Source organism: Onychomys torridus, chromosome 9 (assembly GCF_903995425.1).
Source record: "Onychomys torridus chromosome 9, mOncTor1.1, whole genome shotgun sequence".
Classification (NCBI taxonomy): domain Eukaryota; kingdom Metazoa; phylum Chordata; class Mammalia; order Rodentia; family Cricetidae; genus Onychomys; species Onychomys torridus.
In genome coordinates this window covers 49,444,780-49,466,728 of record NC_050451.1, presented here as the reverse complement: position 1 = coordinate 49,466,728, position 21,949 = coordinate 49,444,780, and the positions used below count along the sequence as shown (strand labels likewise).

General features: G+C 43.1%; 1 protein-coding gene across 1 annotated transcript in view; it reads left to right on the top strand.

The window, feature by feature from the left end:
- The first annotated feature begins 1,855 nt into the window (after window positions 1-1,855).
- Window positions 1,856-21,949, top strand: part of Tnfrsf19 (TNF receptor superfamily member 19) — a 90,122-nt gene continuing 70,028 nt past the window's right edge. Inside the window, exons 1-3 of the mRNA XM_036199800.1 lie at window positions 1,856-1,973; window positions 13,253-13,348; window positions 17,501-17,611. Coding sequence (XP_036055693.1) covers window positions 13,280-13,348; window positions 17,501-17,611 — 180 coding nt within the window. The 5' untranslated portion in view covers window positions 1,856-1,973; window positions 13,253-13,279. The remainder of the gene's footprint in view (window positions 1,974-13,252; window positions 13,349-17,500; window positions 17,612-21,949) is intronic.

Here is a 21,949-nt window from a genome sequence, read left to right as displayed (position 1 = left end):
TTAACTCCTTGAGGAAGAATGCTCAGGCCACAGATTCTCTTGCCACAAGGATTGTGACAAGTGCTAAATTAACACAAACCTTGGAAGGGGGGAATGGATTAGGGGGGAATTTGAGGGGGAGGTCAAGACTTCCTGAAATATGAGAAAAGAGTCAGGGAGGTAAGATGCATGGGCATGATGAGGAAGCTTCCAGAGCTCAGAAAGGGCAAATTCAGGACACAGTTGAGGCCAGGCAAGCAGACCAGTTTGGTCAGAATATAAAGCAAGAGCTCTAGAGGCAGATAAGGCTGTAAGTGTGGGTGGAGCCCAAATGTGGAAATCTTTACATGCTAATCCAAGGAGTATAGAAGTGCCTTCTCCCAACAGTGGCAGGCAGCTCAGGAAGACAGAGCTCAGGGGACTGTGGTCCATATTCCGGGGGATTGGGGGTTGGGGTTGGGGGTGGGTAGATACTGTACTGTGGAGGAGATGGTAGGCAGAAGGTAAAGGAACAAGAAGACTGCATGCCGGAGATCTTGCAAAGGAAGAAGCAGAGGTTTCGTTTGGTAAAGATGAACTGGCTATATACTGGGAGGCTCTGGGCTATCAAGAATGTAAGACATGCTGGGCATGGCGGCACACGCCTTTAATCCCAGCACTCGGGAGGCAGAGGCAGGTGAATCTCTGTGAGTTCGAGACCAGCCTGGTCTACAGAGTGAGATCCAGGACAGGCACCAAAACTACACAGAGAAACCCTGTCTCGGGGAGGGGGGGGGAGGGGCAGACACATCATCAAGAGATGGGGAAAGAAAGAAACACTATAGGGATTGCTTCACTATGTAAAAAGGGTGTTCAAGAGTGTTAGTGCTGCACAGGTCACGGACAAGCACCCTTGTCTTGCCATTCAAATAAACTCAAGCACATTCACTGTAAACCACCTACAAATAAATCATTCCTGACATTTGCATTCTGGGTGTATTACATTCAAAGTCTCTATCTTTAAAGTTGACCCTTAAGAGTGGTAAGATTTTCATCACAGGTGCCTAGTACTCCACCGTGTTGTTTGCAGTGTGGGGTCACAAGCTGAGTTTTGGGAGATTAATGATAAATGCCACTCACTTCTACATTCATTCAACAAGATATCCACTGAGGTTCTAAGAAGCAAATTCCATGCCAAGAGAAGCACAGTTGACTTAGGGAAGGTCATGTCAACAAAGAAAACTGCAATGTACCTCTGTATCAAAGTCATGCAAAGTTCCTTGGATGTGAAGGACCTTACCCACTGAACCAATCACTGACCATGTAGGACAGTAAATGGCTTGCATTCCTGTAGCACAGCACTGATCTAGTTTTTTGTTTTTGAGTTTTTTTGTTTGTTTGTTTGGTTGGTTTTTCAAGACAGAGTTTCTCTGTGTAGTTTTGGTGCCTGTCCTGGATCTCACTCTGTAGCCCAGGCTGTCCTCGAACTCACAGAGATCCTCCTGGCTCTGCCTCTCGAGTGCTGGGATTAAAGGCATGCCCACCGCCGCCCAGCCTGGATCTAGTTTTAATATGAAGTGAGTACTGCTCTCCCCCTCTTCCTAAATGCTCAAACCAAGGCTGGGAATTATGAACATTACCTGTCACACAGCAGAGGGAAATCACTGAGCCTGGACCTGCCTCTGCTATGTCCCCTTCCCAGGTTTAATGGTGACCCTAGTCCTTGGACCAGGCTCTTGAACAAGGGGGAGGAGTAGGTTTTGGCAGTCTGGTGAGGTACCTGGATTAGGTTTCTAGCTCCACAGGGCCATAGTGAGATTCTGGGAGGAGAGCATGATCGGGGGCGGGGCTCCCGGCCAGCAGGGGCGGGGCGGGTTCGGGCAGCGGTGGTTGCCGGGCTACGGAGCAGAGTGGCGGCAGGGCTGCTCCGGATCCCGGTGCAGCCTAGTGCCCGAACCCTGCGCTGCCCCATCCTTGGACTGCAGTCAGGCGCTGCTGGGCAGGACAAGGGGAAGGTAGGTGCCTCTGCAACTGGGACTGCAGCGCTGCAGGGCCCAGGTTGCCTGCGGGGATCTGAGCCGAGGGGAGGCAGCTGCTTGAAGAAGGAGGGCTCGCACGTGCAGGGAGAAGCGCCCTGGACAGCCAAGTCACTTGAAGGGGCAAAAGCGTGAGTGACAGGACTTAGCTAGGGTCTAGTCCATGAAGGATGTGTTTGTAAGGCACATGTGCGAGCGTGTGCAGTTTGCGCCTAGCCCACCCACCCTCTCGCTTGTCGCCTGTACCTGGGCGGGCACCCAGAGCCCCCAGCTGGTGCCCATGCCCTACTGCGCAACTGCGGCCGGGAGGGCCAGAGCGGAACGTTTAGAAGATCCCTCTGTAGCCCAGAATCATTCTCATTCCGTGCAAAAAAGGATTCTTGAATGCCAGAGTTGCTAGTGCATGTGAGCAGAGCATGCCATGGATTGGAGGAGAGGAGCCAGCTCTCACCTGCTTGTCAGCGCCCCCTTGCCATTTCTTGAACTAAGAGTTTAGTTACATTATTTCATTATTTTATTCTGTTATTTCAGGGAGGGTTGCGGGCTCCTCTTTTAGCTCAGGCTGGGCCGGAACTTTTGTTGCTCAGGTTGGCCTTGAACTGAATCCCCCTGCCTCAGCCTTCCGATACTGGGATTACCGGATGTGTTCTTGGATCTCAAGTTTGGCGGCATCCAAAAACCTATGATCATTTTTAATAGTAGTAAACTAACCACTAAGCCTATAATACTAGGACTCAGTTGGTAAACAAAGCTATAAACACTGTTGGGTAGTTCTCTAAATAAAACAGTTTAATTCAATTTATTTATTAAGATGTGATTTTTTTTTTTTTTTTTTTTTTTACTTCAGCGACATGTCCTTTGACAAGGCCATTTATACACATAGGAAATGGGTATTGTTAGACATAGCTTATGTAAACAGAAGAACTTATTTTTGTGTTGTCATTTGATGAGCACTTCTTATATGCACAAGGAGGATTATATTACATTAGTTTGGGATTTTCTTGGGATATTTTCTATGGAGGAAGATATGTACCTAGAGGGATGAAGAATTAAGTACTAATGTAGAAGACAGTTTTGAAGTATTCAGAGGGATGGGTAACAAAAATGAATGTTTCTTTGCATGTGGACTTGGTGTGAAAGAAGTATCACAAATATAAAGAAATACAAAATATAAAAGTGTGTTGTGAAAATATTACCTTAGCATTAATGCGTGAAGCATTATCATAGCTCTGTAAGTTCTTTTTAATCAACAAAAATGTCTTATGACGTCTACTTTATTACCAGCACTCCATGGCTTTATTGACTTTAGAATTTTCTTTTCCATAGTAAATGTTAACTCTCGAGATGGTATGCTAGTATTTTCTGAGACAATTGTAGAAACTGTTCCTTTGGTGGGAGTGACTAATGACAAGTCCAGGCTAGATTTTAATCTGAAGCCAACAGATATGAACTGGAAAAGGCAGTAACTACAGTGTAAATGCCTTTCCCAATAAAAGACTTGTATAAGGGACATTGCTGATGTGAAAGCTGTGTGTGTGTGTGTGTGTGTGTGTGTGTGTGTGTGTGTGTGTATTAGACATGTGGAGGCCAGAGGATAATTGAATATCTTTATTACCATTTGCCTTATTCCATTGGGACATGACCTCTCCCTGAACCTGAAGATTGTTGTTTCAGGTAAACTACCAGAGAGCAGTGGTCCACTTGTCTCCGATCCTCTCACTGAGTTATAGGGAGTTGTGCCCAGGCTTTGTTTTTCAAATGTAGGTGCTAGGAATCCAAACTCAAATCTTCACGTTTGTGGAACAAGCAGTCTTACCTACTGAGCCATCTCCCAGACTCCTATAAAAAAAGTTTAAAACTATTTTTAACCCTTACTTTTACTGTATGTATGGGTGTATGGGTGTTTTGCTTGCATGTATGTGTAATATTTGCAGATGGTACCTGCAGAGGCCAGGAAATGGACTCGAGTTACAGTGGTTGAGAGCTGCCATGTGGGTACTGGGAATTGAACCCTGGTCCTCCAGAAGAGCAACTCTTAAGTGCCCTTAACCACTACTGAGCCATCTTTCTAGCCCCTAAAAAGAGTTTTTAACACCTCAAAAAAAAAAAAAAAAATCCCAGGAAGTTAATGCAGATGGTGAAATGATTCAGAACTTAATTTGTGTATATTTCAGCACAAAGGTAATGAATGATTTGACTGGCATTGTGTGTGATTTTGCATGTTCTCCTTAGTACATTAATGGAATTTACTTGTCACAGCACTTAGGAAATTGAAAGCGTGTTTAAGACTTTAAAAATCTATGTGAGGAATTGTGCTAACACTCACAAGAATTTCCTTCCCCTTTGCTTATTTAAATCTCTGAACCCGGGCCTACTCTAGTTCAGTTCTGTAGCCCAGTTCCACCCCAAACTTAACCTCAGTCAGAAAGCTCCATGCATCCTACTCACACAATTCCAAATTGTTTTAAATCTGACAAACCAGCATTAAAAATCATGTGTTTAAAATTGTAGACAAAACCATAAAGTTCCACCAGCACTGAATCTGGTTGACTAAGAGTGTCCTCCTAGAATAAGGGTACACTCCAAAAGAGTCAGCAGCTACGAGAGAGTGGGCAGAGGCCACAGAACAGTTAAATACGTGTGTCCCGCAGCAGGTGACTAGTGGATGGCCATAGGCTTTGTAAAGGAAACTCCAGCAGAAAAAAAGATAAACAAGGCCATAGGAACAGAATTGCCTCTGGTTAGCAGGCTGAGCATGGAGTTCATTCATCATACTTTATTTGTTGGAAGTGTTTACATTTGAAAGTAAGATGTTTAAACAGGACTGGGTTATCTTCTAGTCCACACATCACAAAGTGAATACTTTTTAAACTATAGGATTAAAGCCCAAGGTTTAAAAAGAAAAGAGTCATCTATCAGCAGTCATATGAGGTTGCGATTATTGAACTTCTCTTAAAAAAAAAAAAGTTTGGATGGGTCTCATGAGGAAATTCTGAATGAACCGAGACAGCCTGGCGGCCTAGGAAGAAGGACACGCCAAATGGTGTAAAGACGGTTTGGAATCTACCCAGGCTTTCTTCCAAAATAAAAATTTGAACAGCTGTGGCGTAGGGATGGCTGTGTACAGTCCTTTGAGCACACATCGTCAATGATGCTGTGATTGTGCAATTTGTATCTTAGGATAGACATTCAACACATTTCAGGACAAGTTCATGATTTATTAACGGTGTATTTGTTGGGTGAACATCTTGAGAATTCTGACTTTTCCCTAGAGCAAACATGATTGACTTTACAACTCAAGAGGTAAAAAGAAATCATTTGAGAAAAGTCTACTGTAGGTTAAGTTCTGTTAAAAAAAAAAAAAAAAAAAAAAAAAAAAGCAAATAGAGCTAGATGCCTGACGGTGTTCCTGGTTAATTTCAACTTTGTTGTGTTTGGGGCAGAAAATCTTAACGCTTGCAGAGTTTTTAGTCGCAAACATTTTGTTATTTGGAAGAGACACAGTGTGCACATTCCTCTCAACCTTTACACACCTCTGCAAGCTTCCTAGGCTGCCAGGGATGCCAGCTCTCTTGTGTGAATAAGGAGTTTCTGAATACAGTGATGTTAGGGTGAGCTGTAGAATAACCACAGGCTAAGGCTTGTTGTCCTATTTGAAAATGGCGTCCTAAACTTCTGGTTTTTCTTCTGTTAGCATACGGAACTAGCAGTGTTTCCAAGCCACTGCTCCCTTCTCACAATGTAAGCATTTGCCTTTATCACATGGGCCTCATTTCCACGGTGATTTTTTTTTCATTTTTTTATTATTAAGAGATTTTTCTATTCATTTTACATACCAACCACTGATTCCCCTCTCCTCCCTCATCCCAACCCCAGTCTTCCCCCACAACCCACCCCCCATTCCCACCTCCTCCAAGGCAAGGTTTCCCATGGGGAGTCAGTAGAGTCTGGTACATTCAGTTGAGGCAGGTCCAGGTCCCTCCTCCCTGCACCAACGCTGCGCAAAGTGTCCCACCATAGGTACTAAGCTCCAAAAAGCCAGCTCATGCAGCAGGGACAGGTCCCTATTCCACTGCCTGGAGCCCTCTAAACAGTTCAAGCTAAACAACTGTCTCACTTATCCAGAGGGCCTAGTCTTGTACCATGGGGACTCCTCAGCTATTGGTCCACAGTTCATGCATTCCCACTAGTTTAGCTGGCCATCTCTGTACATTTTCCCATCATGATCTTGATGTCCCTTGCTCATAGAATCCCTCTTCTGTCTCCTGGAGCTTGGCCTGGCACCCGATCTCCACAGCAATTTTTCCAAGCACCAGGTACCAGGCAAAACCTTGTGGATCTGCTTTATTGTGGTCCCATTTCTTTAATGTTTTATCTTGTTGCACATTAGAAAAATTCATGGGTCGAACACTGCTTCGACATGTAATGTTGTTATAGTTTTACTAGATGAAAACTTACCTGTTCTATCCACTTTACCTGTGGGTTAATAAATAGTTTTCAAGAGCTAGAAAAATAGGGACTGTGTGTGGTGGCTTGTACTTATATACTCTGTAATAGGAAGAATGAGGCAGGAGGTTATATTGCCATATATTTTTACTTACATTACTTCATCCTTTACAACTCTAAGAGATAAATATTATCGCCCAGGTGGTGGTGGCACACACATGCTTTTAATCCCAGTACTTGGGAGGCAGAGGCAGGAGGATCTTTGAGTTCCAGGGTTATATAAGAGAAACCTTGTCTCAAAAACAAAAACAAAACCCAACAAAATACTGTCTCTAATTTATTCTTCATTTAGCATATATCAGGTACATACTCTGTGTGAGTTAGAATTCTGCACTGAAATTGATGTCCTGGCCATTAAGTCTCCAGACCCTGTCTGGGGGCAAACATACATGGCTGGTAGGTGATCAGCTATGGGAAGGGAGCCCAGCAACACAGTGTAAAGAGGAAATGAGAAAATAATGTGTTCTGACATGTGAAGGACAACCCATGCTTGGTTCTGGTTCTTCTCACCTCAATATGGGTTCAGGGCTGACAGATGGCTAATGCCAACTAAGTCCTTCATAACACTGAAAATTATTTTTAAAAACCCAAGCACTGGGCCTGGAGAGGTTCCTCAACAATTAAAAGTATTTGTTGCTCTTGCAGAGGACCTGAATTCAGTTACCAGCACCCACATGGCAGCTCTTGGAACTGCTAGTAACTCCAGCATCAGGAGATCTAACACCCCCTTCTGACCTCCAAAGGTACCAGGCACACATCCATGAGTACAGATAAAGCACTCATACACATAAAGAATGAGTATTTTTTAAAAGCCCAAGTATTGATTGCCTTGCCTAAAGAAAGTGTTTGCTAGAGACTAGGAGAGAGAAGTAAGCAGCTATGGATGCTGGGAGGTTCAGTCCAGGGTACATCACACCAAAGCACCCAGGTTACATTCGTGGCGTTCCAGACCTTTGACAGTTAAGCTGGGGCAGACATTGGTTTAGGGACTGCTCTACAGGTCTGCTCAGCCTGGCAGACTTAGAGTCTCCTGGACATTGCTCTCCTGAGCTGCTCCCTGTAAGGCCCCTTTGCCCATGTACACATGACACAGGTTGTTGTTGTTGTTTTTATTTCCAACAAGTGCCAGGGGTGTGTATCTACAGCACCTGTTGTACTTCTGTCCCTGCCAACCTAGGCCAGTTGGGACACATCTGCATTAGTACCCATTCCCACAAATGAGCAAGCTGAGTGGCTTTGCATGTAAGAGTCTCTTCAGTGCAGCTGGCGAGATGTGTGCCAGCCCTGTACTTTGGAGTCCCGCACCTTTGCATTCTGGCCTCTTTCTGATACCAGTAGCCTGCTTGGTGTGGCTGCAGTCAGACATCTGGGCAGGACTGCTTCTTCTGAAGTGCCAGGTAGGGGCAGTTTCTCTGCACCTATTCTGTAGAAGTGAATGCTGGAAGGTGTTTCCAGTATGGACATTTTGATAAACTACAGTCTAACAACTTACAGGATATTATACAGGAACATAGGAACTTGTATTTCTGGAGCTTGATGAGTTGATGTCAGATACACGGAACCCCGAAACATAAATACAGATTATCTGTCTTTGAGCAGAACCCTGAGGCAAAATTTTGAAAACAATTTCACAAATAGCCTTTTATTGCCTTGATGTTGTTTTACTTTAAATATTATTAACACCAGTTATTTCATTACAGTTTTCTTTTTTTTTAATGAATGCCAAACAATTTTATAAGGGATCTCATTCATGGTCACACTCTTCACATACCACCAGTGAAATTGTTTATTTCTAAAGTGCTCCTTGGCCAGGATATAAAAGACATGTAAAGGAAAATGATGCCTACCGAGCTGTGAGCTGCTTCCAGATGTATCAGGCTAGTACCATCCCCATCTGTGGCACCCCAGGACTCTTCCCTCAAACTGGGCTGAACAAGCGGAGAAATGACTGACTTCACTATTTTTTTTACATATCTGTCAGCAGCTTTGTTGAAGCAATTCTACTTTGTTAATCAAAGAGGTCACTGGATGCAGCCACACAAGCCTCAAGTCTGCAGTGACACAGAGTGTCTAAGACCCTGTGTGGCACCAGACAGGAACTTGATTTGATCTCCGTCAGCTCTAGTAGTTTTGACTTTCGACCTTTTGCTTTCTCTCCCACTGTATGGAGATAGAGACCTACTTTAAAGTGAGGAAAGGGTAGTATGCTTTTTTTACAAATACAGGACTTGGCCTTGTGTGAGCTTAGTTCAAACAGTGGGCTAGTTCTCCACAAGCTGCACTGTGATGTCCCACAGTGGTCTGGCAGGTGCTGAGTCTTAAGGAGGATTGTCCCATGTAAAGTAATTTGATGCTCAATAAAAGTGTCATAAATTAAGGGAGGGGGGGTAGGAACAGAGAAGTAACATGAAAAGGGAAGGGGAAGTAATAGAGAAAGATATCTAGGTGGAGAGATGGATGGGAAAGTTGAGCAGAGGAGGGAGTTGGGTGAGAGATGCCTATCACTAATGATGCTTGAAAAAGCATATAGAAGCCTACTATTTTATAAGCCTTCTATACACACACACACACACACACACACACACACATAGTTGGAGGTAGCCTCTACAGGAAATAATGTGCCTCCTAGAAGCTGTAGGTTGCCAAATAAAAAGCTCAGTGCCCGGTGTAGGGCACCTCCATTGACCTGTTGGTTGTGGGTACTCTGGAGACCCTCACCCAAAACTGGCTATTGTCATTGTTCTTAGCTGCCCACCAGAACTTGGTGTAAAGACACAAAGATACCATAGACTTTAGTCACAGTACATGGAGAAATCAAGTAGATACTGGTCAGGAAACTTCCTTCCTGATGGCCAGCTTTCACAGTACTGGAGGCACTATGTAGATTGCTGGGAGAAAGTCATCAACCGTCTTACCCAGTTGGGAACCCAGTGAACTCCAATGACAACTGGTGTGACAAGATATGCCTGTGGGTGTCATAGTGCCATGGATGTTATGGAGGTAACCAACAATTATCAAATTATATGTGAGGCCTGCTCCACAACATGAACTGCATGCCTAAGTATTGTAAATATGGATCCAGACCCATGGTTGGCAAGTTTATGGGCTCCAGTGGTAAGACGTACTACCATTCATAGTCTAAATGGCATAGTAGCAAACAGCCCTACAAATCCATATCTATATCCACAGATCAGTGCAGCTCTCAGACCTCATTGGAGAAGTTTCTTTGTACAGTAGATGGCAGTTAACTCAGAAATTGTTAACTTTCTGGCCCAAGTCCAGAGAAAAACCATCTATGGAGTGTTCAGCCACATTTAGAACATCTGTATCACATACGTTCCTACAGGGCTCAGAGACCATCAAGGAAGACAGAATGGAAAGGTTGTAAGAGCCAGAGGTCAGTGAGGACTGGGATGAAAAGTGTCTTCTTTTTCAGTCAGACAGGACTGTGATACTAGTGAACTCACAACAGCTGGGTTGGCCTGTGCAAGACCTGCACAAAATCAAGCCATTCAACATGTTAGCATGGGGAGGGCTTCAGAGGCCTCAACCTCTGAGGAGCTGTTAACACTTAGTAACTTCTTGGTCAGGGAAAGTTGGTTTTCTTTGATGGTAGGTCCACCATCCAGTGGATGACGTTACACCCATTAGCCCATGGGCAGCACACATTAGGTTCAGTAGATTATTTTTAAAAAGACAGGAAGTTGGGAGAGGTGGAGAGTGGGAGTGGATCTGGGAGGAGTTAGGAGAAGGAGTGGGGTGGAAATGTGATCAAAATGCATTGTCTGCGTGTATGAAAGTCTCAAAGAATAAAAAAAAAGAAGACGACTTTTTTAAACACCGTAGCATAATGGACAGCAGTTGCTAATACTTTATAGCAGTTGTCATGTTCCAGAAACACTCTGTATCAGTGACCTCTCCCACTGTGCTGGAGGACTCCCTGTCCTGCTGGGATGTTTGGCATGTTCCCCACAGGCTGAGGGGCTTGTTCTTGTTCACACAGCTGCATTGTGATGCGTCCTGTTTAGTGGGACCGGGAGCTGTGGCTATCAGTGACTGAACTTTATCCTAAACTGGGCTTCCTTGAAGCAGACCTCTAATCCCAAGTGTGTGGGAGACTGAGGTGATGAGTTCAAGACCTGCCTGGGGCCATTTAGCACAGCCTTATCTCAAAATAAATAGAAAACAAAATCCTCATGGGAAGGTTAGGGAGCTGGGTTAGTGAGTACACTCACATAAAAAGCCAGGCACGACTGTGCCTACAATAATACCAGTGCTGGATGGTGGAGACAGGAGGATCTCTGGGGCTTGCTGCCCAGCCAGTCTCAAAAAATAACCTGCTGGGTCTCTGCACTCTGTCCGAGTTCCCCAGCACCTCATACAGCATTCCTGAAAAGCCTTCTGTTGATCATGACCTTCTCTGATTCAGGCCATCCGTCTCTTTTTCTCTTATTTGGTCTAAGTGCATTGCTTTTCCAGGTTGGAAACTTGAATTGTTCTGGACACTAGCAAGCTGGGGATGCAAGTGAGGATTGTACCCAATGGAGACTCTCTCTGATACACACAGTCATTTAAAACCTTCAGGCTACACGTTTAAGTTGTACATGAGACATATGAAGTTTGAGTTGACTTGGTCCTCACACCCAGCATGGTATATTGAGTGGTGTATGTGCCAATATTCCAGAGTCAGAGAAAATCTGATATCTCAAATTATTCTGACCCTGAGCATTTCATGTAAGGGATGCTCAACCTGTGCTTGCTTTTTCATGTTAGTTTGTAATTTGTAATACCATATAAATTACACTTTTTAAAAGTATTTTTTTTTCAAAGATGTATGTATGTATGCACATGTATGAGTGCTCTATGGCATGTATGCTTTTATGCCAGAAGAGGGCATCAGATCCCACTATAGATGGTTGTGGGCCACCATGTGATTGCTGGGAATTGAACTCAAGACCTCTAGAGGAGCAGCCAGTGGTCTTAACCACTGAGCCATCTCGCCAGCCCCCTTTTTAAAAAATGTTTCCAAGACAAAGTATCATTATGTAACTCTGGCTGTCCTTGAACTCACTCACTCTGCAGATCAGGTTGGCCTTGAACTCACAGAGATCTACCTGCTTCTGCCTCCTGAATTCTGGGATTAAAGGTGTACACCACTATGCCCAACTACTAATTACATCTTATTAACTTTTAGAGAATCACACATTTTTCATATCTTAGGACCATGTCAAGAGATAATCTGTGGTATATACTTTAGGGAATGTAATGCAATTCATTTCCTTAGCCATCCTCCCACCCCCCTCTGCACAGGCAGGGGAGTCCACGGATAAGTCTGAGGTATGTTGGGGAGAGACATGACCAAGAAGGCGAAAGGTCTGAATTCACCCAAAACTAGTATTTATTCAGAGCACTCGCAACAATGATGTCTGTCCTGACAGTGTGTGTGTCACAGGGAGCAGCTAGAGTGACACCTCTGGGTCCCAGCATTCCTGGGGCTTCTGGCCTCAGTCTCAGCTCTAGATAGAGGCTCCCAGCACTGTTAATTCTACTGTTTTGCTCAAGCTCTGTGGCCCCCTATTCCCATGGTTCTAACTAGTGTGGCCCCCTATTCCCATGGTTCTAGCTAGTAGATGGCATCGTATCCTATCCCAGTTAGCTATGGAAGGTCCCATTTTAAAAGAAACCAAACTGCTGTCTCCCTTCCTGATAGATGGATCCACCTGGGGAGGCTTTGCTTAGAATAAAAAACAATACAAAACAAACAAACAAACAAACAAAAACCAATCCCCACAGATCTCCTCTCCTGACCTTATGAACATCTGAAAAACAAAACAAGCAAACAAACATAATAGCTTTGTTTCTACATTTAAAAACAAAACAAAAAACAAACAAAACACTCCTGGTGAAGATCAAGAGTCTGGCTTTATGTTGTATTGAAATGTCATGTCCCTGCCTCATTGAATCCCTTGTTTAGTGACATTTAGATGTTTTAAAACGAAAGCTTATCAGTCACCCATCCTCACTCCGTGCTGTGTAGCTTTAGGGATGATTCACTCAAGCCCAGCCTCAGATTTGGCATCTGTTCCCCAGATCTGTGCAGGGTTTGCACTCACAGAGGGCTTTTCATTGCCCTAGAACTGCCCTACTTGGGCTTTGAATCTGGCTTTGGCTCTAACTGCACAGTGACCTGGAGTGTGTTACTTAGCCATTTCTGATGCTAAGTTTCCCCAGCTCTAAGGAAGGATAGTGTTGATGGTCTAGAACAGTGGCTCTCAACCTTAGGTCTTGACCCCTGTGAGGGTTAATTGAACAACCCTTTCACAGGGAAAATGCAGATATTTACATTACAATTCATAACAGTAGCAAAATTACAGTTATGAAGTAGCAATGAGAGAATTTTATGGTTGGGGATCACCACAACACGAGGAGCTGTGTTGAAGGGTCACAGCATTAGGAAGGTTGAGAGCCTCTGATTGCTCTAGAAGGTCTCTGGAGTAAGCAAATTAGCATGCTAGACAACGCTGGTGCTTAGAAGAGTTGCTTTGAGGCTGTTATTACCCCACAGGCCCCATCCATGTAGGAAAACCACACATACACATAAGTAAAATAAAATAAAATGGTTCTTTTAAAAGGTAAGTAACATTCAGTGCCTCGTGTGTACAGAAAGTGGTGGTCACATCACTGTATAGTAAGTAGAGAGTGGTCCCCAAGACTTGAGTAACTGTGTCTTCTTTTCTTTGACTTGTGCTCAGGGAGAAACACTCTGATGAGAAAGAACCATGGCTTTCAAGGTCCGGCTTGAGCAAGGGAGAGTGCTCTTCACCACCATGCTTTTCCTGGGCTGTTTGGTAAGTACACTCTTGTTTTTTCCATATGAATATGTATAAAGAATTCATACAATGGTCCCAGGATTATGAGTGCTGTAATCTCAGCACTGAGATCTCAGGCTGAGGCCAGAAGATTGCAAGTTCAAGACCAACCTAGACTGTGTAGCAAGATCCTTTCTCAAAACAAACAAACAAGTAAACAAAAATAAAAACTACCAAGACTGTTTTCTATTTATGAGATCATTCTTTAAAAATTTCTTTCAAACTATGCTTGCTCTCTTTTATGTTTAGTGCTGTTAATCCAGGAAGTTTGCCACAGGTGTTAAAATTATTTCATTTTAATGTAGGTAAAGTCATAAAGCTAGTTGCCATGATATTCTTAGTGTTATATTAGTATAATGACATTATTTTGGGCTTATAGGCATATTTCTATCACAATACACCCCAGAGAAGTGGTTCTCAACTTTCCTAATGCTTAGACTCTTTACTCCAGGTCCTTGTGTTGTGGTGACCCCCAACCATAAAATGATTTTTGTTGCTACTTCATAACTGCAATTTTGCTTCTGTTATGAATAGTAATATAAATATCTAATATGTAGGATATCTGATATACCACCCAGTAAAAGGGTCATTTGACACCCTCCCCAAGGGGTCACGACCTACCAGTTGAGAATCCTGACTTAGACTCTAAGACCATAAATTAATTCTAAGTTAGTTTCCAGGATCTACACAGTTTATGAAGAAATCAGAATAGTTGTTGTTTGGTGGGATTGAATTCAGGTCCTTGTGCATACTAGGCAAATATTGTACCACTAAACTACATCACCAGATAAACGATTTGCATATCTACCTTAAGTTCAAAAAGTATTAAAGACAGAGAATTTTAAGTGTTTCTGAAAGTGTGATAAAAGGCCTGTGGAGGTATCTGGTAGAACTGACATTTATTTAATCTGGAGATAAGGACCTACAATTATAGAGAGAGTTGTTAACACTGGAGATAGTACCCAAAGACTTGGAAGGTGAAGTCAGTAGATATGAAGTCAGGCTGGAGTCTGAAGCTATGAGGAAAACCTCCTTTCTGGCCTTTTAGCTGTCAAACATTGAGTAAATGGCCTGGGGCAGAGGTAGAATCTCCTCCTTGAGGAGATTACATTTATTTGTGGCAGAAGGGAAACCTCTCTGGAGCTATGTGAGGTAGGAAAAAGGTCTGTTAGACCTCTAGACTTTCTACAGAGGCCTTTCTAGTTCTGAGCCTACCCTGGATTCTCTTTCCTGCTGGCCCTGGAGATGGAGGCTTTGACTGTTGGAAAGGGCTGATAGAAATGATGGGAGAGTATTGGTGAAATTATTAAGGCCACTCCAAGTAGTTAAAAGGGAGGTTTATTTTGTGGCGTAACTTACAAATGAAGGGATAGGTAGGTTGTAGGGTCTGGCGAAGGTATGGTGCAGTCCAGCGGTGTTCTCTGGAGAACTCTGCTCTGTCTAGCTTCAGCGTCCAGGGTCCCGGAACCAAGAGCTCCCTCTCATTTGGATCCTGGGTCTTCAGTTTCCTCTCTCAGCCCCGCCTTGTAGGTGTGACCGTTATCAAAGCCTCAGTGGGGGTTGGAACTTCCAGGCCAAGGCTGGAATGGCTACCCACTACAGGAGGAAGCTCTTGCTTTCAGTGGGAAGATTGGTCTGTGGTTTGATGAGTCATTATGATGTGTGTGACATGTAGATGTAACAGTGGCTATCCTCATAGGATCTCTAAAGACTTTCAGCTTTAATTTAGAACAGCAAAATGGTCATCAATTAGGTTAATCATGGTGTCCCTTCCTTGGGTAAAAGGTTGAACAGATTGTGTTCTTCTGAGACACCATCAACAATACTGTGTAGCTGGAGTTTCTCTCTAGCTCCCGCCAAACCCCGGCAGTCCAACAGCCCACTTATAAAATAAACAAACAGATGCTTATATTATTTAAACTATTTGGCTTAATGGCTCAGGCTTCTTGTTATCTAGTTCTTATATCTTAAATTAACCTATTTCTATTAATATATAAGTTGCCACGTGGCTCGTGGCTTACTGGTACCTTACATCTTGCTTGTCATGGTGGCAGCTGGCAGCGTCTTTCTCTGCCTCAGCCTTCCACTTCCCAGAATTCTCCTCTCTCCTTGTCCTACCTATACTTCCTGCCTGGCTACTGGCCAGTCAGTGTTTTATTTATTAACCAATCAAAGCAACACATTTAACATACAGAACATCCCACAGCAATACTGCTCTATTTATTACTTCCCAAATTTTTATTCTTAGAGCTTCTAAGTAAATTAACAGTAAAAACAAGAAGTTTTCAGCCTTCTTACATCTCAACAGGTAACTGTTGGTTTTGTTATTCTTAGATAGGGTCTCCAGTTGTCTGTGATGGCCTTAAACTTGCTCACAGCAGAGAATGGCCTTGAACTGATCTTCCTGCCTGAGTGCTTGGATTACAAGCACAGACTGTCACACTCATTACATGATCCTGGGGATCAGACTTGGGGCATTGTGAGTGCTAAGCAAACACTCCACCATTTGAGCTATATTCCCAATTTGAGGTAATCTTATAAATGTACTTTTAAATTTTTGTTGAATTATTTTTTGATTCTTGTACGGGTTATTATATGTTGAAATCACCCTCCCCTCTGTCCTCCCTGTTCTCACCCCTCTCCCTCCCATTTGTCCCCTTTATTACAATTTCCCTTCTATTTTCATTTTTATATAGACACATGATTTTATGTTACTATGAAAGACAACACTATGTAGCTCAAGTTGGTTTCGAACTCTCTAGTCAAGGATGACCACACCTCTCAAATGCTGCAATTACAGGCATTCACCCTACTGCTTAGGCTTGTACAGTGCTGGGGACTGACCCCAGGACTTCATTCATGCTAGGCAAGTATTCTACCAACTGAGCTACATTCTAAGCCCAATACTAATATTTTTAATAGAACATTGTCTGTCAATAAGCAAGTAAGGGCAAGTGAGATGGCTCAGCGGATAAGAGCCTGATGACTTGAGACTGATACCTGGGACCCACATGGTGGAGGGAGAGAACAGACTCCCACAAATTGTCCTCTGACCTCCACAAGTGCTGTTGCATGTGCACTGCATACTCACAGGAGTACGTAAGTAAATAAACAAGTAAACAAATAAATGTTTAAAAAAAGCAAGTAATCACATAGTTATAGAATGACAATAATGTGAACTTGTTTTTAGTAGATAGGTAGATGTCACTAAATTAAGCTAACGAATGGGGGGGGTACTTATTACCTTGTTTTTTGATCACAGGATAATTTTTCTACACAAAGTCTATGCTCTGAGCTAAAGCACACTGTTCAGTCCCAGGAAGGGCTGGATGGTAGTCAGAGAGGATGTGAGTTGAGTTCACACAGCACTTTTATTTGGAAGAGTCCAGAGCCGGCCATTGGTCATGTCTGCCACCACCACCATCCTCAGGAGGTGGGAGCTCATGGTTGTCAGATAGGGGTTTTCAAAGAACATCTCTAAGTGAAGGTAGTGCCCCTGGATCTCCATCCAACCAGGTGGCAGCACTTGGGGAGAGGAGGCATGAAGATGTGGAGTTTGAGGCTAGCCTGGGCTACATCTTGAGATCCTGTCTCGAATAAACCAAACCAGATAAATGACCAACAGCAACAATTCTTCAAAAATTACAGGCAGCGATATCTAAAGGATAACCACAAGTTCTTGTGGGGGTGTGAATCCATCTCACCTGTGTGTGCGTTGTTAGAGTTGACTATGTTTATATTCCTTTAAAATCACAAAAGGTTGGTTTGTGTTTTAATTCAGAAATTTTTAGGTGGCAAAAGCCTTGGGGTCTCTGAGGGATTTCTCCTTCATCCATCATGTTAGAGATAATCAGAAGAGTAACAGATAGGAGAGATAGTTAAGTCTAGAACAAGGGGGCCATGGTTATGGGATGAATGAACATTCCCTGGGCTAAGAAGGATTTGGTATAGATGTACTTGTCCCATGAGCACATTCAAGAACTAGCGTTTCTTCTTCAAAGTTGAAGTCAACGCCACGCTGAAGCATTCTTTAGTGTATGTGGACAACACTGAAGACGTCGTTCCTTTCTGGCAAGCAACCTGAGGAGTGCCGTTGATGATAACGTTTTGGGGACCATTTTTCTTTTTCAGTCATGGAAAGTGACTTGTGAAACTGGAGACTGCAGACAGCAAGAATTCAAGGACCAGTCTGGAGATTGTGTCCTCTGCAAACAGTGTGGGCCTGGCATGGAGTTGTCCAAGGTACATATCAAATACACGCTTGTACTTACGTTTGACAAAGCATTCTTTTAAACTAAATCCTTCTAGTTGATTGTTAGCAACACTTTGGGTAACAAGACAGAATTCTTGGCTCATTATGCCACTTTAGCAAGATATTATAGAATTCCCCTTTAATACTTCTAATCCCTGTATCTTTTTGAGATAAGTAGATCCTGACAACCAGGATTATGCAAATACTATTAATGTATATAACCTGATATTCACTGATAGACTATTTTAGGGGTTAATTGTAAAGAACCAATCTTCAACTTAAAGCTTAAACATTAAAACACAAATAACTGAGGGTGAAATAGTGAGAACAGAAGTCCCACCATTTTCTGGACCTTCTTTCTCTTAAAATGAAGGCTACCATTGCTGGTTAGTCATGTTCTGAGTAGGGATGTGATGAGGCAGGCCAGAGTATTGAAGGAAGAAAGCATCATAATCTTACCACTGTAAGTCACTCCCAAGAGCACTTTGGAATGTGCACTTTAAATCCTACTCATTAAGAAGTCTTCCTCATCGGGCAGTGGTGGTGCATTCCTTTAATCCCAGCACTTTGGAGGCAGAGGCAGGTGGATCTCTGTGAGTTCGAGGCCAGCCTGGTCTACAGTGTAAGATCTAGGACAGGCATCAAAACTACACAGAGAAACCTTGTCTCAAAAAACAAAAACAAACAAAAAACAAACAAACAAAACAACCAAAAAAAAAAACCCAAAAACTTTCTCATAGCTGTTGATATTTCACAGTTTCTCCTCCTGGCGTCTTCGAAGCTAAATGCCCATCTGCTTTGTTTTTTTTATCTTTTGAAGATGTTATTAGTTGTGGGGAATTGGTGTAATGTTTTGTTCTCAGTAAAGCATCAAAGCCTTCCGTTAGGAAAGAGACAACGGATTTTCATTTTTATTGAAAATGACTTTTAAAAGGAGAGCCCTCTCCCCTGCAGAGCACACTTTTGTAAAACCGAGTCTTAGTTCCTAGACTATTGACCAATAATCTACAGATAGCAGGCAACAAAGAGTTATGCATCCCACAAGTCCCACACTTACTGGGGGGGGGGGGGGGAGGGGCTTTTCTTTCTGGTGGCTGTCAGATTTCCAGCTCCCTGACAGCTAGTTAATTACTACATGGCATCAGAAAAGTTTCGGTCCCTCCTGACTGTACAAGTGTTTGTTTCAGATATAGGTTCCGCCATATTGGGTAGCTAGCAGGGCCAGCAAACAAAATCAAGTGCTCAGGCTCCCCAGAAGGAAAATAGACGAGTCTTCCATCCCCTGAGAGCCTTTGCCTAACATCTTGAAAAGATGAGTGGAACTTCACAGATGCTGAGATGCGTAGACCATTTCTGAAAGTTTATTCTCTTCTCTTCATCCTTTGACTGTAGAGACGAGAAAATAAATATCTAAAGAATCAGGTCAGAAGGTGAAGCTTCAATCGGCTGTAAGTTTTTTAAATGAAAACAAAAAATCATTCTACAGTCTCTGTTTGCACTGACTAGGCGCTTCTCCACAGCTGAACAAACTCAAGGATCAGCGGGCTCTGAGATCTCTCAGAGAAGCAAAGCCTTGGAAGTCAGGCAGATACAAAGAGTACAATCCACTCACTGCCTCACAAAACCTCCCTCTGAGGCTGGAAGCCGGAACTATCATTGGCAAATTGTCAAAGCTTTGGTCTGGAGAAGTAGGAGAATGCAGAGCTCTGGAGCCCTGGGCAGTGTGGCCTCACTCCATTTTACCTCCAGGGTATCAAGGAGATTTTCATGATGCATATTAAAGAGAATTCTTCTCTTCCAACAAAGTTGGTGTGTGTGAGGGAGGGGAGGCTTTTTGAAAGAGGCTAGAGCAATGTACTCTTGAGAAGACCACCTTTGGGAGAGATTGGAGGGATATTACTGTAGTGACAGGGGTGATGGAAAGTCCAGTGCCCAAAAACTCTAGTTATCCTATCTCAGAAGCAATGGGGAGAGAGCGTGAGGGAGGGATGAGGGTGAGGAGGCAGAGGGAGAGAGAGAGAGAATGGATGGATGGATGAATATATACATGTATGAGTACCTTGAAGGTTGTAGTCCAGGGCACAGACTCACTGAAAGACAGACATAGTGAGAGAGTCAGGACCTGCTTTCCAGACCTCAGAGCTTTCCCACACTAAAGGGCTATATAGAATAATCCTTTTTACCCAGTTCATCAGGCATGATTTGAAACAAAACACTACAAAGCACACACACACACACACACACACACACACACACAGCCCACTAAAAAGCAAAAACTCAGTTTGAAGAGACAGAGCAAGCTCAAGAAAGAGACACAGCAGAAGAATCGGCATCCACATAAGAGAATTGAAAGTAGCTGGGACTGACGTGCTGTAGAAGATAAAATGGCATTATTTGAGATAGATGGGCGGAGTGAGCAGAAAGATGGAAATCCTTAAAAAGAACCTAAATAAAGATGTAAGTAAATAAATAATGACAAACGCTTCTACTGGGCCATTGGTTTACTGGATATCTACCACTAAGGAAAGATCTCGGAGCTTGAAGACGTATCAATGGACACCTCCAAAACCAAAAACCATGGAGAAGAAATATTGAAAGAAAAACAACAGCAGAATAGAATATCTGAGGCTTGTGGGATAGGTACAAAACGTATAAACTTTCAGAGTGGGAATACAAGAAGAAAAGAGCAGCAGAGATAGTTTGAAACAATAATGACTTAGAATTTTTCCAAGTTCATGTTAGACACTAAACCCTGAAGCTCACAAAAATAATGATAAATAAACTAAACTTGGGCAACCGTTTTTAAACTACAGAAAAACCAGGATGAAAGGGGGAAAGTCTTAAAAAAACAAGTGAGAGGAGAAAGCACCTTCTCTGCAAGGGCGCAGAGATAAGGATGACTTCTGACCCCTTAGAGAGCACATAAACAAGAGGAAAGTAGAGCGAACGTTTTACAGGGTGAGGAGAACAACCCGCCAGAATCCCGTACAGTGTGATGGTGTCCTTCTCAAGTGAGGGAGAACTCGGGCCCAGTGGCCCTGGTGTGTGATCCCGGCCCTTGAAAGGCTGAGGCAGCAAGACCCTGAAATTAAAGCCAACTTGCGCTACATTGTGAGTTCTAGTCTAAAAGAAAAGGGAAGGAGGGTTGGGGATTTAGCTCAGTGGTAGAATGAGGCCCTGGGTTCAATTCTCAGCTCAAAAAAAAAGGAAAAGAAAGAAAGAGCAGTGGGTGGTGAGTAAGTGGGAGACTGAGTGATGTGTAAGCAGCAGCAAATCTTCCAGAAGAGTGGGGACATCATCATCCTTCTGTTGCCAATGACACCACCACTGTCAATCAAACCAGGCGTCACTAACATGGAAAGGCATCTTTGTCTAGTGCCAGTAGATATATCTTCTTCTCAAGCTTTCATGAAAGATTTAGCAACCTGGACTTCATGTCATGTTGTCAAGTCCTTCCTAACACATTTGAAAGGATATTTGACGTGTAAGTGTGATCTGTCCTTCAACAGACAAGCGACAACAGAAACTGGGGACAGGAAGATAGTGGGAGAAGTCCTCAAGTTCTCGGGGATTTAAAAACCACCATGCTCAATAATCCATGGGCCAAAAACAGGAGAAATTTACTTTTCCTCTAAAAATTTATGGGATGAAATGAAATAGTATTCAGAATAAGTATGTGGAATTAATGCATTTATTAGAAAAGAAAGTTCTAAAGCCACCTAGCTAAGCTTCTGTATTAGCAAACTAAAGAACAAATCAAATCCAAACCAAGAAGAAAATAAATAACAATTATAGAGAAAGATGGATGAAAACAGGAAACCAAAGGGAAAAATTAATAACAACAAAAAAATTGGTTCTTCAGAAAGATAGAAAAATAAATCAAACAAACAAACAAACAAAAAACCCAAAGATAATCCTCTAACAAGGCTAAGTGAAGAGCTAGGAAATAGGACACATACTACAAATATCATAAGTGAAGGAGAGTGTCACTACAGATCATGGATGTGAAAAGTTTGACATCTGTAACCTCACAGATACAATGTACCAATTCTGTGAAAGACACAATCTACCAAAACAGGCGAGAGAAAACAGTCTCTGAAGACCTTTACCTACCGAGAAGATCAGCTCTGTCATCATTAGTAAACTGACAAGCAGACAGTGCCAGGGCAGAATGAGGTCCCCAGTTCAGAGTGTTCCCCAGTCTCTCCTGTAATACAGAAGCAGAGGGCACAAACTCGTGCAGTGAGTGTCAGGCTAACAGCACCTACTATCAAAGTCAGACAAAAATAATATCAGAGGGGGATGGGGAGGGAGAGGGAGAGCTACAG